Source organism: Rissa tridactyla, chromosome 3 (assembly GCF_028500815.1).
Source record: "Rissa tridactyla isolate bRisTri1 chromosome 3, bRisTri1.patW.cur.20221130, whole genome shotgun sequence".
Lineage (NCBI taxonomy): Eukaryota > Metazoa > Chordata > Aves > Charadriiformes > Laridae > Rissa > Rissa tridactyla.
Window position 1 is genome coordinate 95,280,692 of NC_071468.1, and position 18,552 is coordinate 95,299,243.

The 18,552-nt window shown below is 36.4% G+C and overlaps 1 protein-coding gene across 7 annotated transcripts in view; it reads right to left on the reverse strand.

Moving 5' to 3' along the window:
• Nucleotides 1-18,552, reverse strand: part of ADGRB3 (adhesion G protein-coupled receptor B3) — a 466,080-nt gene that overhangs the window by 210,619 nt on the left and 236,909 nt on the right. For all 7 annotated transcript variants that reach the window (XM_054196749.1, XM_054196748.1, XM_054196745.1 and 4 more), the window contains 2 exons: nt 17,089-17,157; nt 11,426-11,534 (listed from right to left, as the gene is read on the reverse strand). In XM_054196749.1, coding sequence (XP_054052724.1) covers nt 11,426-11,534; nt 17,089-17,157 — 178 coding nt within the window. The remainder of the gene's footprint in view (nt 1-11,425; nt 11,535-17,088; nt 17,158-18,552) is intronic.

Here is an 18,552-nt window from a genome sequence, read left to right on the forward strand (position 1 = left end):
TTAAAAACATTCATTCTATGCTTCTGCAATGAACAATCTAAGATACATAATGGCAAAATGAGACATTCCCTTTAATCTTTATGAACATATTGTACCCTCTTGAGGTAAAAATGAGAAAGGAGGGGATAAGCTTGCTGTATTTTTGATAAATATTTCCCTCAGAAGTGGGAGAAGTCTTGTATGTGCAGATGCAGCAGCCTGCCTCACTGCCAATCCCTGAAGATCCAAGCATCCTGATAACTGTCCCACAGTTTCTTCCCTTTGGGCAAGCCAGTCTATTTTCATTCTTCTGCTTTATTGGAGACAAGATTTTGGTGCCAATAGAAGGAGGAAACATGTTTCACCAAAGGGCACCGTTTATACACATATGAATGGATTTCCAAGTATTTACCTTTGAGATCAGCTCACATTCTAGCTATGCTGCTTTACAACATGATCAGAGACGGGGTTTTCTGGACAAGTTACTATACTAATATACTATTTTCCCATAGATTTACTTGAAAACTACCTCCTTTTAGTTGGCTGCTGAGTAATGGAAGATAGTATGAGGCCACAAAATTTTAATAACAATGTATTACAAAAAACAGCATATAACTAACACTGCTAACTATTAACTAATGTAATTGGCACTAAAAGTTATAAATTAGAAAAAAAAATCCACAAAATAATAGTCATTAAAGAACAGCATAAGCTTTGAACCACAGGTTATATGAAAAGTCATTCATGTAATGAGATCAAATATATTTTCTATAAGACCGTTTCCCAAACTATATTCTTAAAAGATTTAGAGAGGAATTCTGTCTATGGCTAATTACATGTCTCCATGTATGTGGAAAGTGTTTGTTAAAACATAAAAACAACCACAGCAATATCAAGCTATTTGGCACCACTGTAGGGCAATTTAAGAATTTCTGCTCCTTGTATCCAGTACCGTTCAAACACAACAGGCCACAGAGCTGTGCCACATGTTTTGAGTGAGAAAGAGTTTTTCTTCCCACTGTAAATTGGACTTGGAGAAAGAAAAAAAAAAAGAAAGAAAGAAAAAAAAGAAAATAATCTTTTACAGAGTTCCTCCTGAAATTTTCCAAGGTGGGAAAAAGCTATATTCATTGATAGTAGAACCATCCTCTGATTTATATCACAAACCTAATCAAAGATCCTCTATCTCAGCCTTGAGCCAGAAGAGCAAATAGGGTCCTAAAACTCATAGATGAAGTCAAGGGAAAGCAAAACAAAACAAAAAATACCCCATGAAGTGAGTGAACTTATGGGTTCAGAAATCACAGAAGATACTTCATAACTTTCTTCATTTTAGCAAACCTGGTACATGGATGCTTTGGGACATTTTGAACTGATCTTACTGACACTGTTAGCTCTATCACCGTTATACAATCTGATCTTAACAGAATTGCAGAGATATATGTAGTATCCATATGCCAAGGTCCAACCCTACATATTAAAAAATAATAATAAAAAAATTACACAGGCACAAACATAATGAGAATTATATCTGCCTATGTTTACATGGCTTTGAAGTTTGATTTCAACAATATCTTATAATTCCACTGCCAAAATAATTATTTACCATAAAAATATTTTTCTCTGATATTAATAATCCACTAACACCCTCATGAAACTGACCTGAAAAATGCTCTCCAGTTTGTTACCTCAATTGTTATGTTACTTTCAGGCTATGCAGTTTGAAAGAGGCACATCTGTACTGCTATTCGGCATTAAAACCTACAGTCATCACTGAGGAAATCATACACTTTTTCAACACAGCAGGTTGATTTATCTAATATTCTAGATAGAAGTTCTTTCCCTCTCTTTTCTGTTTTTGGGGTGCTTATTTATTTGTTTGTTTGGGCTTTTTTTGTTTCGCTGTTTGGTTTTTGGTTTTGGGGTTTTTTGGGGGGTTTTGGTTGGTTGGTTGGTTGGTGAAGAAGCCAGAAAATAACAACAAACTTTGGCAGCTGGTATGTCACATCCTTAGCTTCGTATAAACCATGCTACCTCCACATTCAAAATGGAGCTCATCTGGGGGTAATAGACCTCTCTCTGACACACCGCAAGTAACATGCAGAGCTAATAGCTGCCTCTTAAGTCTTTGTAAGTAATATTGTCTGTTGACTCCAGAGTCTCAGATGGGAAAGCAGTCTACTTCCACTGACTTTTGTTAGGTTTTACCAGCCAAAAGTAAAATTTTCGCTTTTGTTCCTATTTTAACTAATCTATATTTTGTGGGCTCTTGGGGAGAGCATCTGCCATTCATTTTAGTCGCCAGCCCAGGCCAAACAACGACACCTTCTTTCATTTTCAGTAGTAAGTGAGTAATAAAACCCTGCAGAATTCATTAAAACTGAGGGTGAATTTTGCTATTTACATTACTTAGTCACATCACCTCCAGTTGACCACCTCTAGTTTATGTACCACCAGATGATGGCTGGATGCTCCTGTGGCGACTGCCTTATTCCCAGAATAAGGCATCAGTCTGTGCAGAATTGCATTTTGTTATTGGACTGTGACACTCCGGTGCCTCTCCTGTTTAAGGGGAGGACTGTATTGTCTGGAATATCTTGACACTATACTTCACTGAATGTGATTGTTGCCTCTTGGCACTACCTTAATATGAAATGATAATACCCTCTTAGGTGTGCGTTTACTCCAGTAACTCAAAGCTATGATCACAGACTTAATTTCTATCCCCTTAAGCCTCATTCTACTCAGAAATTGTTGAGACTCACCTAAAAATGCAGCTGTCCAAGGCAAAGGAGGAAATAAACACAGATATGTAATTTCTCAGGGCAACACTTAAGTGCACCTGTTAAAAAATAGCCTGTCATAAACCAGATGATTCCTCTAGAAAAAACCAGCTTTTAATTGCTGATATAAAAAGGGGCCTATAAACAGAATGGTTCAGAAAAGAGTTTGCAGAGGTAGAAATTTAGGAATGATACAAGAATCTAAGATACATACACCTAAATCCTGTGAAAAGTTATTTCCACAAATGGGCTGCTGACGCTGCTTTCTGTTTCAGTTGGAGGCACTTTTTTTAATTAGACTGAAGCCTGGATGTCTGCATGTTTTATAGTTCCCATTTCTTTAGAACCTTTTACTCCACTGTATCTTATTTAATATAAGGTAGCAAAGGGAAATGCCCATTAAAAATACTGAATGGTTAATTTATTTAGCTTTACGTTTAAGGATAATTAATAAATCATATACACAAAACTAACTACTGAATTATGACTACTACTTAGAATTAAGTTAGATTTTTATCCACGTTTGTGAAGGTTGTTTGATAAAGATTCATATAGACATTCCCTTGATATTGGAAATTTTTAATCTTAAGTAACTGAACTGTATTTCCTCAGGATCACTGAGTACGCAGTTTTAGAAAAGAGAGAAAAAAATCTACTCTTTTTTGCACTCTTCACAGCTAAGTTTTCAGGGAATGTGAATCATTTAATAAGCTTATTTGATATTGAGAAAGAAATACGAGCTCTGATCATTTACTTCAGGCATTAAGTCAAATGCTGCAATGAGCTAGACCTTCAAAGTGTGCATGAAGTTTTTCCCCTTTAATCAGTGGAGAAAGCTTGAGTCTTCTGAAAGCCAACATATTGATCCGATCAAGGAATTGCTGAGGCTGCTGCAAAGGAAATGATATGAATATATGTGGAGCAGAAGTATATAAGGGTATAAAAACACTCCAATTGACCTTTCTCTATTGAGAAATTGACCTTTATCTTATTCTTTTGTCTATTTTTCTCTGAAAACTGTCTCTTCTGGTAGTTTTTAGCCAACAGAAGATTGTTATATGTGGTTTGAGCAAATGGAGACTAGGGAAACAGGAAAGTGACACTGGCTGTGTACAAATATTGGGAGCTGAAGGATTTTTTGAGGACTGAAAAAAGAAATGCGACAGATGCCCTTTCACATAACAGAGCATCTGATCATCTGGTATGGGGCACAAAAGACTTGTGGGCTACATCTGAGTGTGAAACTAAGAGGATTAGGGCCAGGAGTCAAAGACATGAATGAAAAGAACAGGGGGCAGAAGGCAGAATTTACAACTGCCATGGCCACCATGCTCACTATCCAAGAACAGAGTGTGACCAACTATGCACCACAGTGAAATAAGAAAAGCATTAATTATCCCTACCCGGACTGGTTTCTCACCTGGACTATCCCCTGAACCATGCCTTGACATTGTTTGGGCAGGTGCCAGGAATTAAACACTATGGAAAACTGTGGAATAGTTCTCAAGCCTGCATTTGGTGCTTTTGATTCATGTTTATAGACACAGCCGTAAAAGCCAGATCCTAGCCTCAAGTGGGAAGATGACGGGCACTGACTCTTTTAGGCTGTTTTGAGAAGAAATGGGATATTAGACAATGGAAACTGGAAAATTCTATACAGAGCAAAATTATATAATAAAATATAAGAAAAGATCATTAGATTAATATTGCTTACTTTGGTGTGTATTTTACTAGTTATTCAAAAGCTAGGTAGAAATCTGAAGAGAATATAAATAGTCCATGAATTAAAGGGGCCTTGTGTTTCATATCTACAAGGAATGTATTTTATTGCAAAGACATGCAAGTTTCACTTTATTTTTTCCTTGTGAAAATTTATTCTTGACAAAACCAAACATAATTATATTAATCAATACAGAGATATTTACACATGAACTCTGACACACTAGAAGGAATGATTCCTGTTCACCTTCTTAAAAATAGTAAGTGCAATCCACACCGTGGTTCCTTAAAGACTGTACCCTTAAATTTTGCTTTGTGAAAACATGGGTTATTCTGGAACAACTTGGTGGAAACAGGAGAGAGATCTGAATGGCTGGCTTGGGCCATTCTATGGAATTGGCATTTTCATTTGTCTGACAGGTCCAATTTTCTTTCTATTGGAGAAAATGCTGACATTTTACCAGCTGAGTTTTTATTAACCACAAATATCCACTTTAAATTCACAATACTGTGCTTTAGCACTACACAGCCTTGGAACAAGCAGTGATTTCACTATAAATTAATTCTGAATATATGTGTTTGTAATTATTAAAATAGTTGTTTCCTGACTGAAAATTTTAGACATTTTCTTTACAACTTTGGACAAGTTAATATCACTGCTTTGCGTTTTTTTGTCTTCTTTAATATATTTGAAAAAAGAACCTTTCAAACATTAAAACCAATTCAGTCTCTTGATATATTTTAGGCCAGTACGATATTTACGATGTGAGTTAGAGGATCTCGAGTGCTGCATTTCAGTAACTCTGATATACAAAAAAAGATAAGCAGAGTAGGCAGATGCCTACGAACCATATAGTGTGGAGAGATTTCTAGAGAGTATAAACACGACCTACAATTTACAAGACCTAAAAATCTTACCTTGGGAAAAGGTGAATGAACCCACAGTAACAGTCAGAAATCCAGCTTGCTTATTTTCTAGGATTCCCAAAGCTCAGCAGGTGTACTACTGCTTGTGTTTTACGGCTAGAATAGCTACATCTTCTCAAAGCTCCTTTGGTCACTAACATTTCTCTAGCTAGGACTAGAAAATGTTAAGATACACGTGACAAGCCTTACAGGATTATCTAACCTTTTGGTAATAACTTCATGGGTATGGACATGGAATGGAAGATAGAAGGGGAAACAAGAAAGACACAAGACAATGGACACTGTTTTAAAAGAATTTTCTCCCCTGTGGCATCCTAATCTGTCTGTGAAGGCAGAAATCAGACTTTGCTCTCTACCAATATTTATAAAGCTTATCTAAGCAGCTTAGTATGAACCTTTAAATGAAAAATCATAGGTTAATTACTGTACTGAATCAGATTACTCATCAGAGTAACAGTGTCGCAGTAGCCATTTTTAAGTAGCGACTTAGCAGACTGTTAGTTAGAAGCTGATTTATGCATGTAAGCAGGGCTTACACCTCTCCATTTTTCATATAATATCATAGCTAGCTGCATTCACCATGTAGACGGCAACTTGTTTTTATTTTATTCCTTTTAAGACCTTGGCCTCATGCTCATTCAGAATTAAATGTGCTGATGTATAGTTTAGTGAGGAATCTTTGTTTTTCCTGTGAGCAAGATTAAACAGAGATGTCAGCCTAGTTTCTCTTTTCATTCACTTTTCAGTTGTGTACATCTAGTCCCTTTTAACAATCTGTTCTCAAATATCTATTCTAATCACTCCCATTCCCAATCTGTTATATTTTTTTTACCGTGCATCCCTGAACCTCTCTGTGTCCACAGTTTTTATTTACTTACAAAGTAGCGCTCCTCTTTGCTTTAGATGACATGAATTATTCCAGCCTAAGCTAGCCACCAGGCTGTCTTTATAGCCAGTGGAAGAACTTCCAGAAGGCAAGAGATGCCTTTAGATGTCTGAGATGGTATGAATTGGTCTCCTGAGCAGCAGTTTTCCTTCACTATAAAGGAAGCTTAGGTTGACTTTGGCAAACTCTGTGATGATTAAAGTAAGTAAAATGAGTCCCAACCATATAAACTCAATTGAAAAGAGCATTGCAAGTGATGGCTACTGAAAATTAAAAAAAAAAAAAAAAATTATCTTTAGACTGTTCTTTTTGCACACTAATGTTGTTCTTTTCTCTGAGCTCTGCTTAAAAGTGACCATGGGATTTCACTGAATTCTTTTAGATTTCTACATTGTGTATGGCTTGAACTACTCCCTCTTACATGCTCTGTCAACACTGAATTTCATCTGCCAGTGGATATCCCCTTCTTTTCATTTTGCTATACCCCCTGGAGATCTTCAGTTTTTCCTGTCTTTGACTAGTCTAAATAACTTTGTGATTATCTGCATATTTTAGAATATTACTGATCACTCAAACATCAGTATTCATAAAATTAACATTAACAAAAAGTGACTTTTCTCATGCTGAAAATTCTGTTTATTTTCTGTCAGTTCCAAATAACATCCATGACAACACACTGCACTTCAAGATTATTTGGTGTTCTCATAAATATCTTCTAAGAGCTGTAAGCTTGATTTTTGACAAAAGAGTCTCCTTTAACCATTTTTTGGCTGCTGCTCTTAATAAAATTTGACAAGAGGGAAAATTTTCCATTACAAAAGATTCCTAATCTGCTATAGAAATATGCATCTCCTAATGCCACTCCCTATTTTCAGTTCCACATTCCACCTATAACTTTAAAGACAGTTAGCTTATGGCACTTCAGTCTTTCAGTCTAGCAATTTTTTTTTTTAAATTAAGGGATGAATATTTCTTGATAGGAGTTCAGCCACCTTTTAGTACATTTCTTCATAACTCGTAATGGTTTACTGTGATGGGAACCCAAACCAGCCAAAGCCCCCTCAGGTGGATCTACTTAGGCCTTTAGCTCTCCAGAAAAGTTCAAAAGGCTGTTAAAAGCTAAAATCTAAAATCAGGACCTCACCTTCTAAAACAGAGAAAACGGAAAGCAAGTAGTTAACACAGAATGGTAATATGGTTTAAAAGCTTTTCTCCCACTGCGTGTTCTACCCCTGCAGGTGGGGGATAGCTAATTCAGGGACTCTGAGTGGTAGCAAAAGCTCCTGTTTTTTCACACTATCCTTTTCCTATGCCTGCTCAGCTGGTCCTGAGAAGGAGGAGGTGGAGGAAGAGGAGGAAGAAGAGAAGGCGCAGGATGAAGAAGGAGGCTTCCACCTCCTATCAGAGGCGTTTATTTCACCTAATCATTTCTTAAAGGAATATAATATAGATCGGAGAGCACACAAATAAAACAAATACCATCTGTCCCAGCCATACATGATCAAAGCAAATTGTTGCTTTTACATTTGTTAAGTTTTTCATAGCATATTGTGTATCCCTGAGAGAAGAGCTAAGAGGAGATGGACCCTGCACTAATGGAAATATATTTGATTTGACTGAGCTGCCTAAATAAACCCCAAAGCATAGATATTGGATCATCTGGATTTGGAAAGAGTCTCTGATGTTTTGTTCAGAAGCAACAAAAAATGGGGAGTTAAAAGCCACCACATTGAAAAGTTTAACAGTGTCATGGCAACTGTCCTTATTGACCTTTGTAATTACTTCCAAATATATAATATGTGGCTTGGTATAGTCTACCAAATAGTTAGGCAACTTTCATCACTTCCCACCTGCCATGAGCTGAGAACGTGCAATGGACACTCATTGCATTGTGGCTGTCATGTAGTAACTTGTTAAGCCACAGTTACTTGCTTCTGTGTCTTGAGAGAAAGAGAAATTAAAATTCCATATGCAGAGGATCTCAGGAGATTAGCATATTGTGCTGGTTTTGGCTGGGATAGAGGTAACTTTCTTTGTAGTAGCTAATATGAGGCTCTGCTCTGGATTTGCGCTAACAGTGTTGATGATACAGGGATGTTTTCCTTATCGCTGAGCAGTGCTTACACAGAGTCAAGGCCTTTTCTGAGCCCAGCTGACCAAAGGGATGTCCCACACCGTATGACGTCACGCTCAGTATATAAAACTTAGGGAAAAAGAAGGAAGGAGCGGAAGGTAGGAGGGGGAAAGGCAGAGCATTTGGAGTGATGGCATTTGTCTTCCCAAGCAACTGTTACGCGTGATGGAGCCCTGCTTTCCTGGAGATGGCTGAACAGCTGCCTGCCAATGGGAAGCAGCGAATGAATTCCTTGTTTTGCTTTGTTTGTGCACCCGTCTGTTGCTTGACCTATTAAACTGTCTTTATCTAAATCCATGTGTTTTCTCACTTTTACTCTTTCAATTGTCTCCCCAGTCCCACTGGGGGTAAATTAGCGAGTGGCTGTGTGGTGCTTAGTTCCCAGCTGGGATGAAACCATGATGCATAACTGTCAAACACAATTAGATGTTCAAACTGTATACAGACCACTATAGTGCCATTCAATTAAAAATGAAGTTGCAAACCGAAATTAGTAGAAGAAAACCAAGAATTCAGTGTGATATTGTGAAATTTGCTACGGATCTGGATTTTATATTTTTTTCTGGCAGGAAGCAGCAGTTCATAATTAGTACTGAATCCTTTTTCTCATATATCTGAACTGTAGAATGATCCTCTGTAGAAAGATTCTAAAAAAAAATACGTCATAAGGCATTCAAAATGCAGAGAGATTATTTTATGGCAAATAGCTATGGAATAACTATTGTGTAGTCCTGTTTAAAGGTGAATATATAAAAGTTGGGCCTCCTTTCTGCACATATCTGCTTCCTGCATGGGATGTGTTTGCTGGCTTAAATTACAAGAATGTTATTACAACTTATAAACAACACCTCACACATTCTTAACCTCTTGTTGGTACAGCAGAATTAATGCTAAGACAAAACAACGACAACTGCATAGTTCATTGCTCTCAGTTGAGATCAACATGAATGTTCCCTAAATTCCGAGTACTCAGTCAGACACAGTTATGCCAATCCCCTGAGGGGAACTACACTAAAACTGAATTATTCCAGATACATTCTTTCCTTGTTTATGAAAATAAGAAATTATGCCTTGCTGATAACAACCTTCAGTCCCTATCTCACCATGTCACCTAAGCTCGAGTATTCTGGTCAATGAGTTGCACAGCAGTGACCCTGTCCTTTTTTGACAGTTGACCGAGTAAAGAGAGGATAAACTCACGACAATATGTCAAGGCACAGAGCAAGGTAGTCAGAATAAACCTATAAATTCATTTTACTTTTCTCAGTTTCTTTCTATTCCTTTGATAGCTATATAGTTAAGAACAGACCTACTCCTGAGTGCCTAAAAATATCTTACATGTGGGAAGAGAAAGATAATCAAAAGAGACTGTTAAGATTATGCAGTTATCTAGACTACTCACTGCACAGCACAGTTTCTGATTCAATTGGAAAGTTGTTGCTGTTTCCCATTTGAAGCCATGAATATGTAGAGACACAGATTATTTGAATGCATCTTCTTAAAACATTTTCCAGCATTTTTTATACAGTTTTCAGAGGACAAACAGATCAGAATGCAGTACAACATGCCAAGCAGCACGGGCTGTGCTCCTTAAATAAGCTCATCTTTTTATTTTGTCATAAAAATGCCATGGAACAAACATTTCAAGAAAGATACTGTCTTTGCTTTATAAATTTGTGCAGGGTCTAGCATAATGAAGGACTGACAACTGGAAGAAGCTTTAAGTGGTACTACAGTGCAAACAGTATACAACAGAAACAATAAATCACTGGTTAAAAGCTAAAGTTCCCCATACTGCCTACTGAAATTGTTTAAACATTTTAAAACTGCCAGAGTTCTTTTTGGTGAGTTCTTTGACACGTCTCCAATACAAGGCTGTGCCTTAGTGTTTACAGTACTGTCAATCTAAATACGAACCGGACAGCAATAATAAATATTTATTACTGCACAGGAAATTAGATATTCAATAGGGACATTCCAACAATTTCCCTGATTTATTCTGCCAACTAATTTCTAAATGACCATATTTTCTAACGAATTCTAATGACTTGCTGAAGAACTGACTGACATATAGATGCAGGAATATGCTAACTGAAGATCTGAAAGAATGTGTTGACATTGGAAGTTTTGCTACCAGACAAACATATATTTTGAATTTGTTCATTATACACAACTACTTAATATTGTTCTGGCATTATAAAAGTGCAGCTATAGAAATTTAATTGAATAAGGAAGATACTAAGCAAAGATTAAATGCTTAGAAAATAGCTATTTTTTTTGTTGTTGAATTTTTAATAAAATGCCGTGATATTGCGCAAGCATTTATGGCTACTAATAAATGGAATTCAGTTGCTAAGAATCTGCACCTTTCATTTTTGTTATTATTTGATTATATTGCCTGGCAACTCTCCGGTGCTGAAAACAAAGTCTGAAAAATAAATCTGAATAAAATTTTGAAACTGTCACACATAGAAAAAACTGATGTAAGAAAACATAGGCTTAAATTATTTTGGCAAATAACAGATTTTTTTTTTCATTATTTCTTATCTGTCTTATCTATGCATAACGTGCAAAGACTGTTTTTTTTTGAGAATAGAATATTAAAAGAGATAATGTCAACAAAATTTACATTTCTCAAGCTATTGCGTATATCATTATTATCTCAATTAGCATGATTTTATAAAGTATTATTTGAAACACTGTATATCCTGGATATATATACTTGCAGTTCATGGTATTCTGATGAATATTTTCTGAATTTTATTAAGAGTTTGAAATCGGCATTTAGGTCTTGAGATATGATTATGGAGAAGTCAAACACATAAGGCACACTGAGTGCATTAAACCAGAGGAGGTAATCAAGCAACAGAGATAATCTGCAGGAGGAGGAGCAGCCCAATCTGGATTGTGATAGCAGCAGCAACTCTATAGTACATACTTGCAATTTCTGATTTTCAATAGGTTATAAATTTCATAGAAGAAATTCCTATTTCTTACCTACATTTCCAGTCATTAGATATGAATTCTGAAAGTCCATCATTCCCATTCCAACAATGTGTATAAAATCTTCAATCACCTGCATTAACTCCACCGAGCCCGGATAGATCTAACAACGGAAGGTCAGACATGCCGTTAACTATAATATGAAAATATCGATAGCAGAAAATTCAAACAAAATTTAAATACTATCAAATGGAATGGGAGACTTAGCCGTCAAAATGCTCTTCCCGTGTTTCAATACCTAACATTTTCTGTCGCTGCAGGATAAGCATTTTGTCATTAGATCCTCATGTGAACAGACACTACTTCCCATAAAGCTAAGTGAAATCAGCTTTGCACTGAAACTGGGGAATGTTTGCTCTAAGTCACTGCACTTATCAAAAAAATGTTTATTGGCCATTACTTTCACAAATGGTTAAAGGATTTCACATTCCAGAATAATTCTAATTAAAATATTCTTCCTTCCTCTGGAAGATGTCTTCAATAACTTTGGAACTACTGACACAAACAGCTGAATCCAAATCTTATCATGGCTTGTCCAGCATCATAAACCTTTGTTGCTTCAATCAGTATTTAAATAATATAAATTGTTACTGGTAGTACTATTTTCATTGCTGATGTGGAGTAGTAGAATCATAGAATAGCCGAGGTTGGAAGAGGCCTCTGGAGGTCACCTCGTTCAACCCCCTGCTCAGAGCAAGATCAGGTCTAGCAGGTTTCCCAGGACCACATCCAGTTGGATTTTGAACATCTCCCAGAATGGAGACCCCAGAGCCTGTCTGCGAACATGTTCTAGCATTCAGTCACTCTCACAGTGAAAGGGTTTTTCTTAAATTTAAATGGAATTTGCTGTATTTTTGCCCCTTGCTTCTTGTCCCGTCACTGGACACCACTGAGAAGAGTCTGGCTCAGTCTTCTTTACTCTCTCCCCTTATGAATTTTTAATGTTGACAGAATCCCCACTGAGCTTTCTCTTTCCCAAGGAAAATAGTGTCTTTCAGTTTCTCCTTGCATAACAGATGCTCCAGTCCCCTAAACATCTTCATGGTTCTTTGCTGGACTCATTCCATTAAGTCCATGTCTTGTACTGGGGAGCCCAGAGCTGGACACAGTGAACTAAAATAAATTGCAGTAGCCTTTGCATTATTAATGTAGCCTCTCAATACGACTTTCAAAATGGTAAGGACTAGCACGTTTCTAAGAAACATAATTTATTTGCAAAGCCGTAAGCTACCACGATCACAAAAACTTTAAAAATTGTTGTATTCAACAATAATGATGCATCATCAAAACTGCATTAAAGGTCAAAACAGTTATCAATAAGCATAAAAATTCTCCTCACATCACACACATTAAAAAGTCATTTTTGGTTGTTATGGTGTGCTATGAACAGGACAATTTTCAGTTATACAGTATTCTGCAATAGAAAAAAGAATGGATGACCTGTTCATGGTGCTTTTTTCTTCATATCAGTGAGATGTCCAAATTTCACTTTATGAGAAACATTCAATCCATTCTTTCCACTACTGGGACTACAGACTCTAAAAAATGCCTACAGAGACTATAAATTCCAGCATGCTGCACTCCATCTTCATTTTGCTTTATCTGTCTAGATGCATAGTGGCTCGGTTCAGGATAGAGAATTTCACATTGCGCTTTGTTTTCTTGTAAAAGATAGGGCAGCGATACCATTTTTATGAAGAGTTTGCTGTGACATTTATGATCCAAACAGGTTGCAAATGCTGCTTCATGTGAAGGAGACTTAATTTCCATTTTCCTGATGATAAGTTACTGAGGTAGTAAGCATGGGTTTTGCATCCATCTCATTCATAGCACACACACTCCCAGATTATGTACCAAGGATAAATTTCAGTGAAAAGATTTTTTCACCCTAGTTCTTGCACATAAAATTTTATCGTAATAACTTCAGCAGAAGCTGTTGAACAGTCAGTGTTATAGAGGTACTCTTCATTTTTATATATCTGAAGTACTTGTTAATCAATAGGGTGCCAGCAGATGGTGATGAAGAATATGCAGAATAGCTCCTGTGTTTTGAAACAACAGTATAAACTTATGCACTGTGGACTTGAAGTGGTTTCCTGTGTGCCATGCTTTACATCAGCTCTTAACAAAAGGCAAGTATTAAAGTGAGTGCTGCTTAACTGAATGATATATAACATGTAATTAATGGTATCAACTGCTGGCATTTAATCTAGAGAAAAAGATGTGCTGAGGCATTGCAGCTGTATACTTGATAGAAAGTCAGCAATTTGCTGACAGTGCATAAGATTTTATTTCCAGCAAAGAATCCAGAAAACAGGCTAAGAGATCTATGCTAAGAGTAGCTGTGGAGTTCAAGAAAACCATACAAGCTGGCAAAAGCTGGTTAGACTGCCCCTTGGTTTCATTACCAACAAAAAGTCAGCTGAGTGGCTGAACTAGAAACAGAGTCACGTTTACTCTTTTTTAATGAGTCAATAGTGTTTGCACTGGATTGCATTCATAGCACATGACCTGTTCACTTTCTTTGCAAGTTCAATTCTTATCTTGATTTTGACATAAAAACTAAAGAAGTCTTCATAGAGGATGTAGTAATTTCAAATAATATTGATTCTGGTTAAAATCCAATTCTATTTAGCCATAATATTTCAGTGTTTTATCCAAAATATGATAGAAAATAATATTTTGTATAGGAAATCTTTTTTTTTTTCTCAATACTGAAGGGAAAAAAAGAATCTTAAGTTTAGTTAGGAGTCCAGCTCACCCTTCCTAGCCGGTATGAAGAGCTACTTGCTTCAATAGTTTGAGATAGTTTGTGTAACTGCCCAAGTACAGAAACAAGACTAGAGGTATGTTTTCTTCGGGTGCCACACATCAGGAGTTTAAGATTTACTGAATTCCCCAGTTTTGTCACCAGGCATCAATGGCCCCCCTACTCCTGCATTCAACTCATCTTGGTGCTTGCTTGGCTTCCTGTCTGCCTACCAGTACTGTACTGAGGTCTACGAGACAATGAATTACCAGGCAGAGAGAAGGAGCTACAGAAAAGAAGAAATCACTTGCCTCCTCTGCCTTTTTCAACACCGCTTCTTCTACCACCACCAATAAGGAGAGAGAACTCGAAATTTGTTGTTCCCTCTTTTACCTTCATATTCTCACCATTTCTTCTCAGGTGCTGTCCTCCCTTGATCTTTGTGGGACAGATGGTGGACGCAGCATGGGCAAGCAGGAAGGGTGGAGGTAGAAGAAAAGGCTGATAACATAAGGAGTGGTATCCTGTCTGCTCATTAGAGGGGCTAAAATAGTTGCTTGATATTGGTTCCTTAATCTTGGTGCTGTTTATGGAAACTGCCCACATGCGTGTGATTTTGCTGCTTCCATCCACCACTACTAAAGAAAATGACATATTTTGTCTATTTTTGTAGCTGTCTCTTACACAGGGGAACAGAAAAGCAACAAAAGAAAAATATGATTGCTGGCTAAATTCCAGTGGGTCAGCTGCAGTATCATATGTCTACTGCAAGGTTTGAATGGTAGCGAAAAGTCCTGGTCTTCCCTTTCTCAGTCATAAAGATGAACTTACAAAAATGAAGTTAAATAGCTTCAAAGACCATTAAACAGCTATTGATTTATTAAGAACCACATTAAAAATGAACACATTTCAAGTAACTATGGAACACTGTGGCAATGACCATACAAGAACAGACCAAAGATCTATGTAAGCCATTTTCTTGCCTTTGACAGTGGTAAATAGCAGATGTCTAAGGAAGAGTATAAAGGGGCATGCACATAGTGATACTTCTTTTGGAATTCTTGACCAGCCTTTAGCACTTTTTTGTTAAAGGACACCTGATCTAGTGGAAGGTGTCCCTGCCCATGGCAGGGGGGTTGGAACTAGATGATCTTTAAGGTCCCTTCCAACCCTAACAATTCTATAATTCTATGATTCTATGATTCTCCTTAAGCAAAAATGGGATCTTTCCATGAATAGTCCTATACTGACTTTTGTTTCATTAATTTGTCTATTTACTTTTTTAACTTGTGTACTTTCAGTGGCAGGAAGTTCTGCAACCTGGTTTTCTGTAGAAAAAAGTATCTCCTAGTATTCATTCTGAATCTGCCACTATTTGATGTCCTTCAGTTATTTTACAAGAAGCAGAAGTGAATAGATTATCATTCCTGCATCACATTCTCCAATTCACTCCTGATTTTAAAAGTTTCTACTGCACATAAGTGGAGTTGACTCTTTTTCATACTGAAATATTTTGTTTTGTTTAATCATTCTTCATATAGAAATGTTTCCCTGCCTTTGACTACTTCCATAATTTTTTCTCTGTACATACTTATCTGTTCATCCCCATCATCACTGTTATTTGTATCTGAATAAATTTGATAGTTCTATGGTCTTGTTCATAAACATAAATATTAAATATTGTTTTACAATGTTCTTGGTATAAGCATGTAGGAAATAATTATATCCAAGAAAAAAATTGTTTGCATTTGGATTTTAAAATCTTTTATTAAAAATTAATTTTTGTTAGACTTTACTATTTTATGAAGTGCTATCATAATATCTAACTTCGTCCTGAAATTGGTCAGTTTTATGGATCACAACTGTTCTCCTAAATACAACCTTTTAAAAAAGGTCTACTATTTAAATTTCTGTAAACTGTTTGGTGGTGTCATATGAGTTCTTTAGGTAAATTCTGATACGTTCTGTTTAATAAAAGCATCATTGCAGCTAATCATTAGAAGCTTTTTTCAGCTTTTGTATGTACTTCATTACAACGTCAAAAGGAAAGACATAATGAATAATCCCATGGAATGTAATGAAAATCTGTTCATTCAGGGAAGTGCCTTATGTTCTTAACACAATTTTAATCCAAGGAATTAGCCAATGGGTTCTGGAATTACTCTTTTTTGAAGAGGATCAGCTATTTCCAAAATACTGTCTCACTTAGGATTTCCTTTCACCTACAGCAGGGTGTATGTTTAACCTGATTTTTGAAACTGTATTTTCCACTTTGTCATGACTCACTGAAATAACAGGTGGCTTCTGATGCAGTGAATGTCAGAATACAGACAGTTTGCAATTTTTTAAATTGGTGAGTGTCCTGGTTTCTGCTGGGATGGAGTAAATTTTCTTTCTAGTAGTTGCTGTGTTTTGGATTTAGTATGAGAATAATGTTGATAATACACGGTTTAGTTGTTGCTAAGTAATGTTTACATTAGTCAAGGTCTTTTCCAGCTTCCCACAGAAGCTGAGAGGAAGCATAAACAGAAAAAGCTGGCCAAAGGAATATTCCATTCCATAAATGTCATGGTCAGTATATAAATGGGGGTTGGCCAGGAGACAGGAATCCATGATTGCTATTCGGGATGGGCTGGGCAACCAATCATCAGCTGGTGAGAGGAACTTGTGTTGTATCGCTTTATTTTATATATTCTTTTACCTTTATTTATTTATTTATTTATTTCTCTCTTCCATTACTGTTCTAGTAAACTGCCCTCATCTCAACCTGTGAGTTTTTTTCCCTGTTCTTTTCCCCCTCTTCTCCCTACTGTACTGGTGGGGTGGTGGGGATTAAGCGAGTGTCTGTATGGTCCTAGTTGCTGCTTGGCTTAAACCACGACAATGAGTTACAAAACGCAAATCTTACCTGTTGTGCATCTTCCCATTTCTCTTTGTTTTCTTCATCTAAGAGGTTACTAATGATTTGAAAGAAGTTCTGAAAAATCAATTAAATAAAAGACAAAGTAAAATGACTTACTTTTAAAAAGTTACATTTGCCTCTGTCCTTTTAGTAATTTCAACAGAAAAGAAATAATTAACTTCTGTTTCTTTGACCCTAAACTGTTACTGTCTTTATCGGATTCTCCTATTCATTTAACTATAAGGAAAAAAAAACAAACACAAAACACCCTCCCAGCCAAAACAAATAAAAGCCAGGGTACTTAGCTTTTAAATCACACATTTCAAAAATCACTTTCTTCCAAGTGTTTGTGGAGAACTTTCCCTTCTAATTTTGTCTGCTCTCTCTACCAATTCATATTCCCAACTTTTTCATCTTTAAAAGCAAAGAATTTGTGCAGTCTGTTCTTCTCAGCTCTGTATCACTTTTTGTGCAGAATGTCAATTTTGTCTACAGCCTGCCAATTATAATTTATCTGTTCCTTCATAAAAGATACATGCAGTTTCCACTGACCTTAGCTGAAGAGTGCAATTAAGATCCTCGCAACCTCTACAGAATCTTTGAGTGGAATACCAATCATAGGACCCTACTGGAACTTGGATTAATGGTCATTCCCTCACCTGCACTTACTTTTTAGCCATTTTGGGGGGATAAATAGGGCTTAAGTAAAGTTTAAGTAAGAAGTAACTTTAACTCACTATTAATGAAAGTGCAAAGCATTCGACCGCACAGTGACTAAAATAAGAGCAGAAATATCTTCCAGTCATAGTGTGCTATGGATACTGTGGTTGTGCTTGAAAAGACTAATGTCAAAATATGAGATATCACAGACACTTTTGATGTCTCAAAACCATGTAAGTAAAACATTGTAGGATACAAAATTGAATAAAACTTGTGAAAACTATTTTACATGAAAACTATTTTTACATGAAGACATTTTTGCCAGTTTAATCTAGTCCTAACACTAGCTATTTAACAAGCAAGAGGATCCATCTTTGCCTCATCATTAGGAAGTTAATTATGCTAACCATAAAATTTACACAGATAAAAGTTGCTTTAGCTTGGCAAATTTATTATAGAGGTGACTGACACTTCAGTGAACTTAGGCAAAATAATCCTGTATATTAATGAGGGCACAATTCTTTGCTCAATGAAGTCAGTAGCAAAATATCCATAAGTTTCAGTAACACAGAACTTCATGAAAAGAAAGGAAATGTCTCAGTGAGCTCCTGTGAAAATGACAAGTATGCATTGGGACGGGATGATGGGGATTAAAGACAGGACATAAAAGAAAAATCTTCTCATGGTTTCATCCAATTTGCAGTGATACAGAAGGGAAATTTCCAGTCAAGCTGAAGATAACAAGAGGAAAATGTAGCTATGTATTGCTTATACACCAAGAATAAATTTCATCTTTTTCAGGTATTCAGT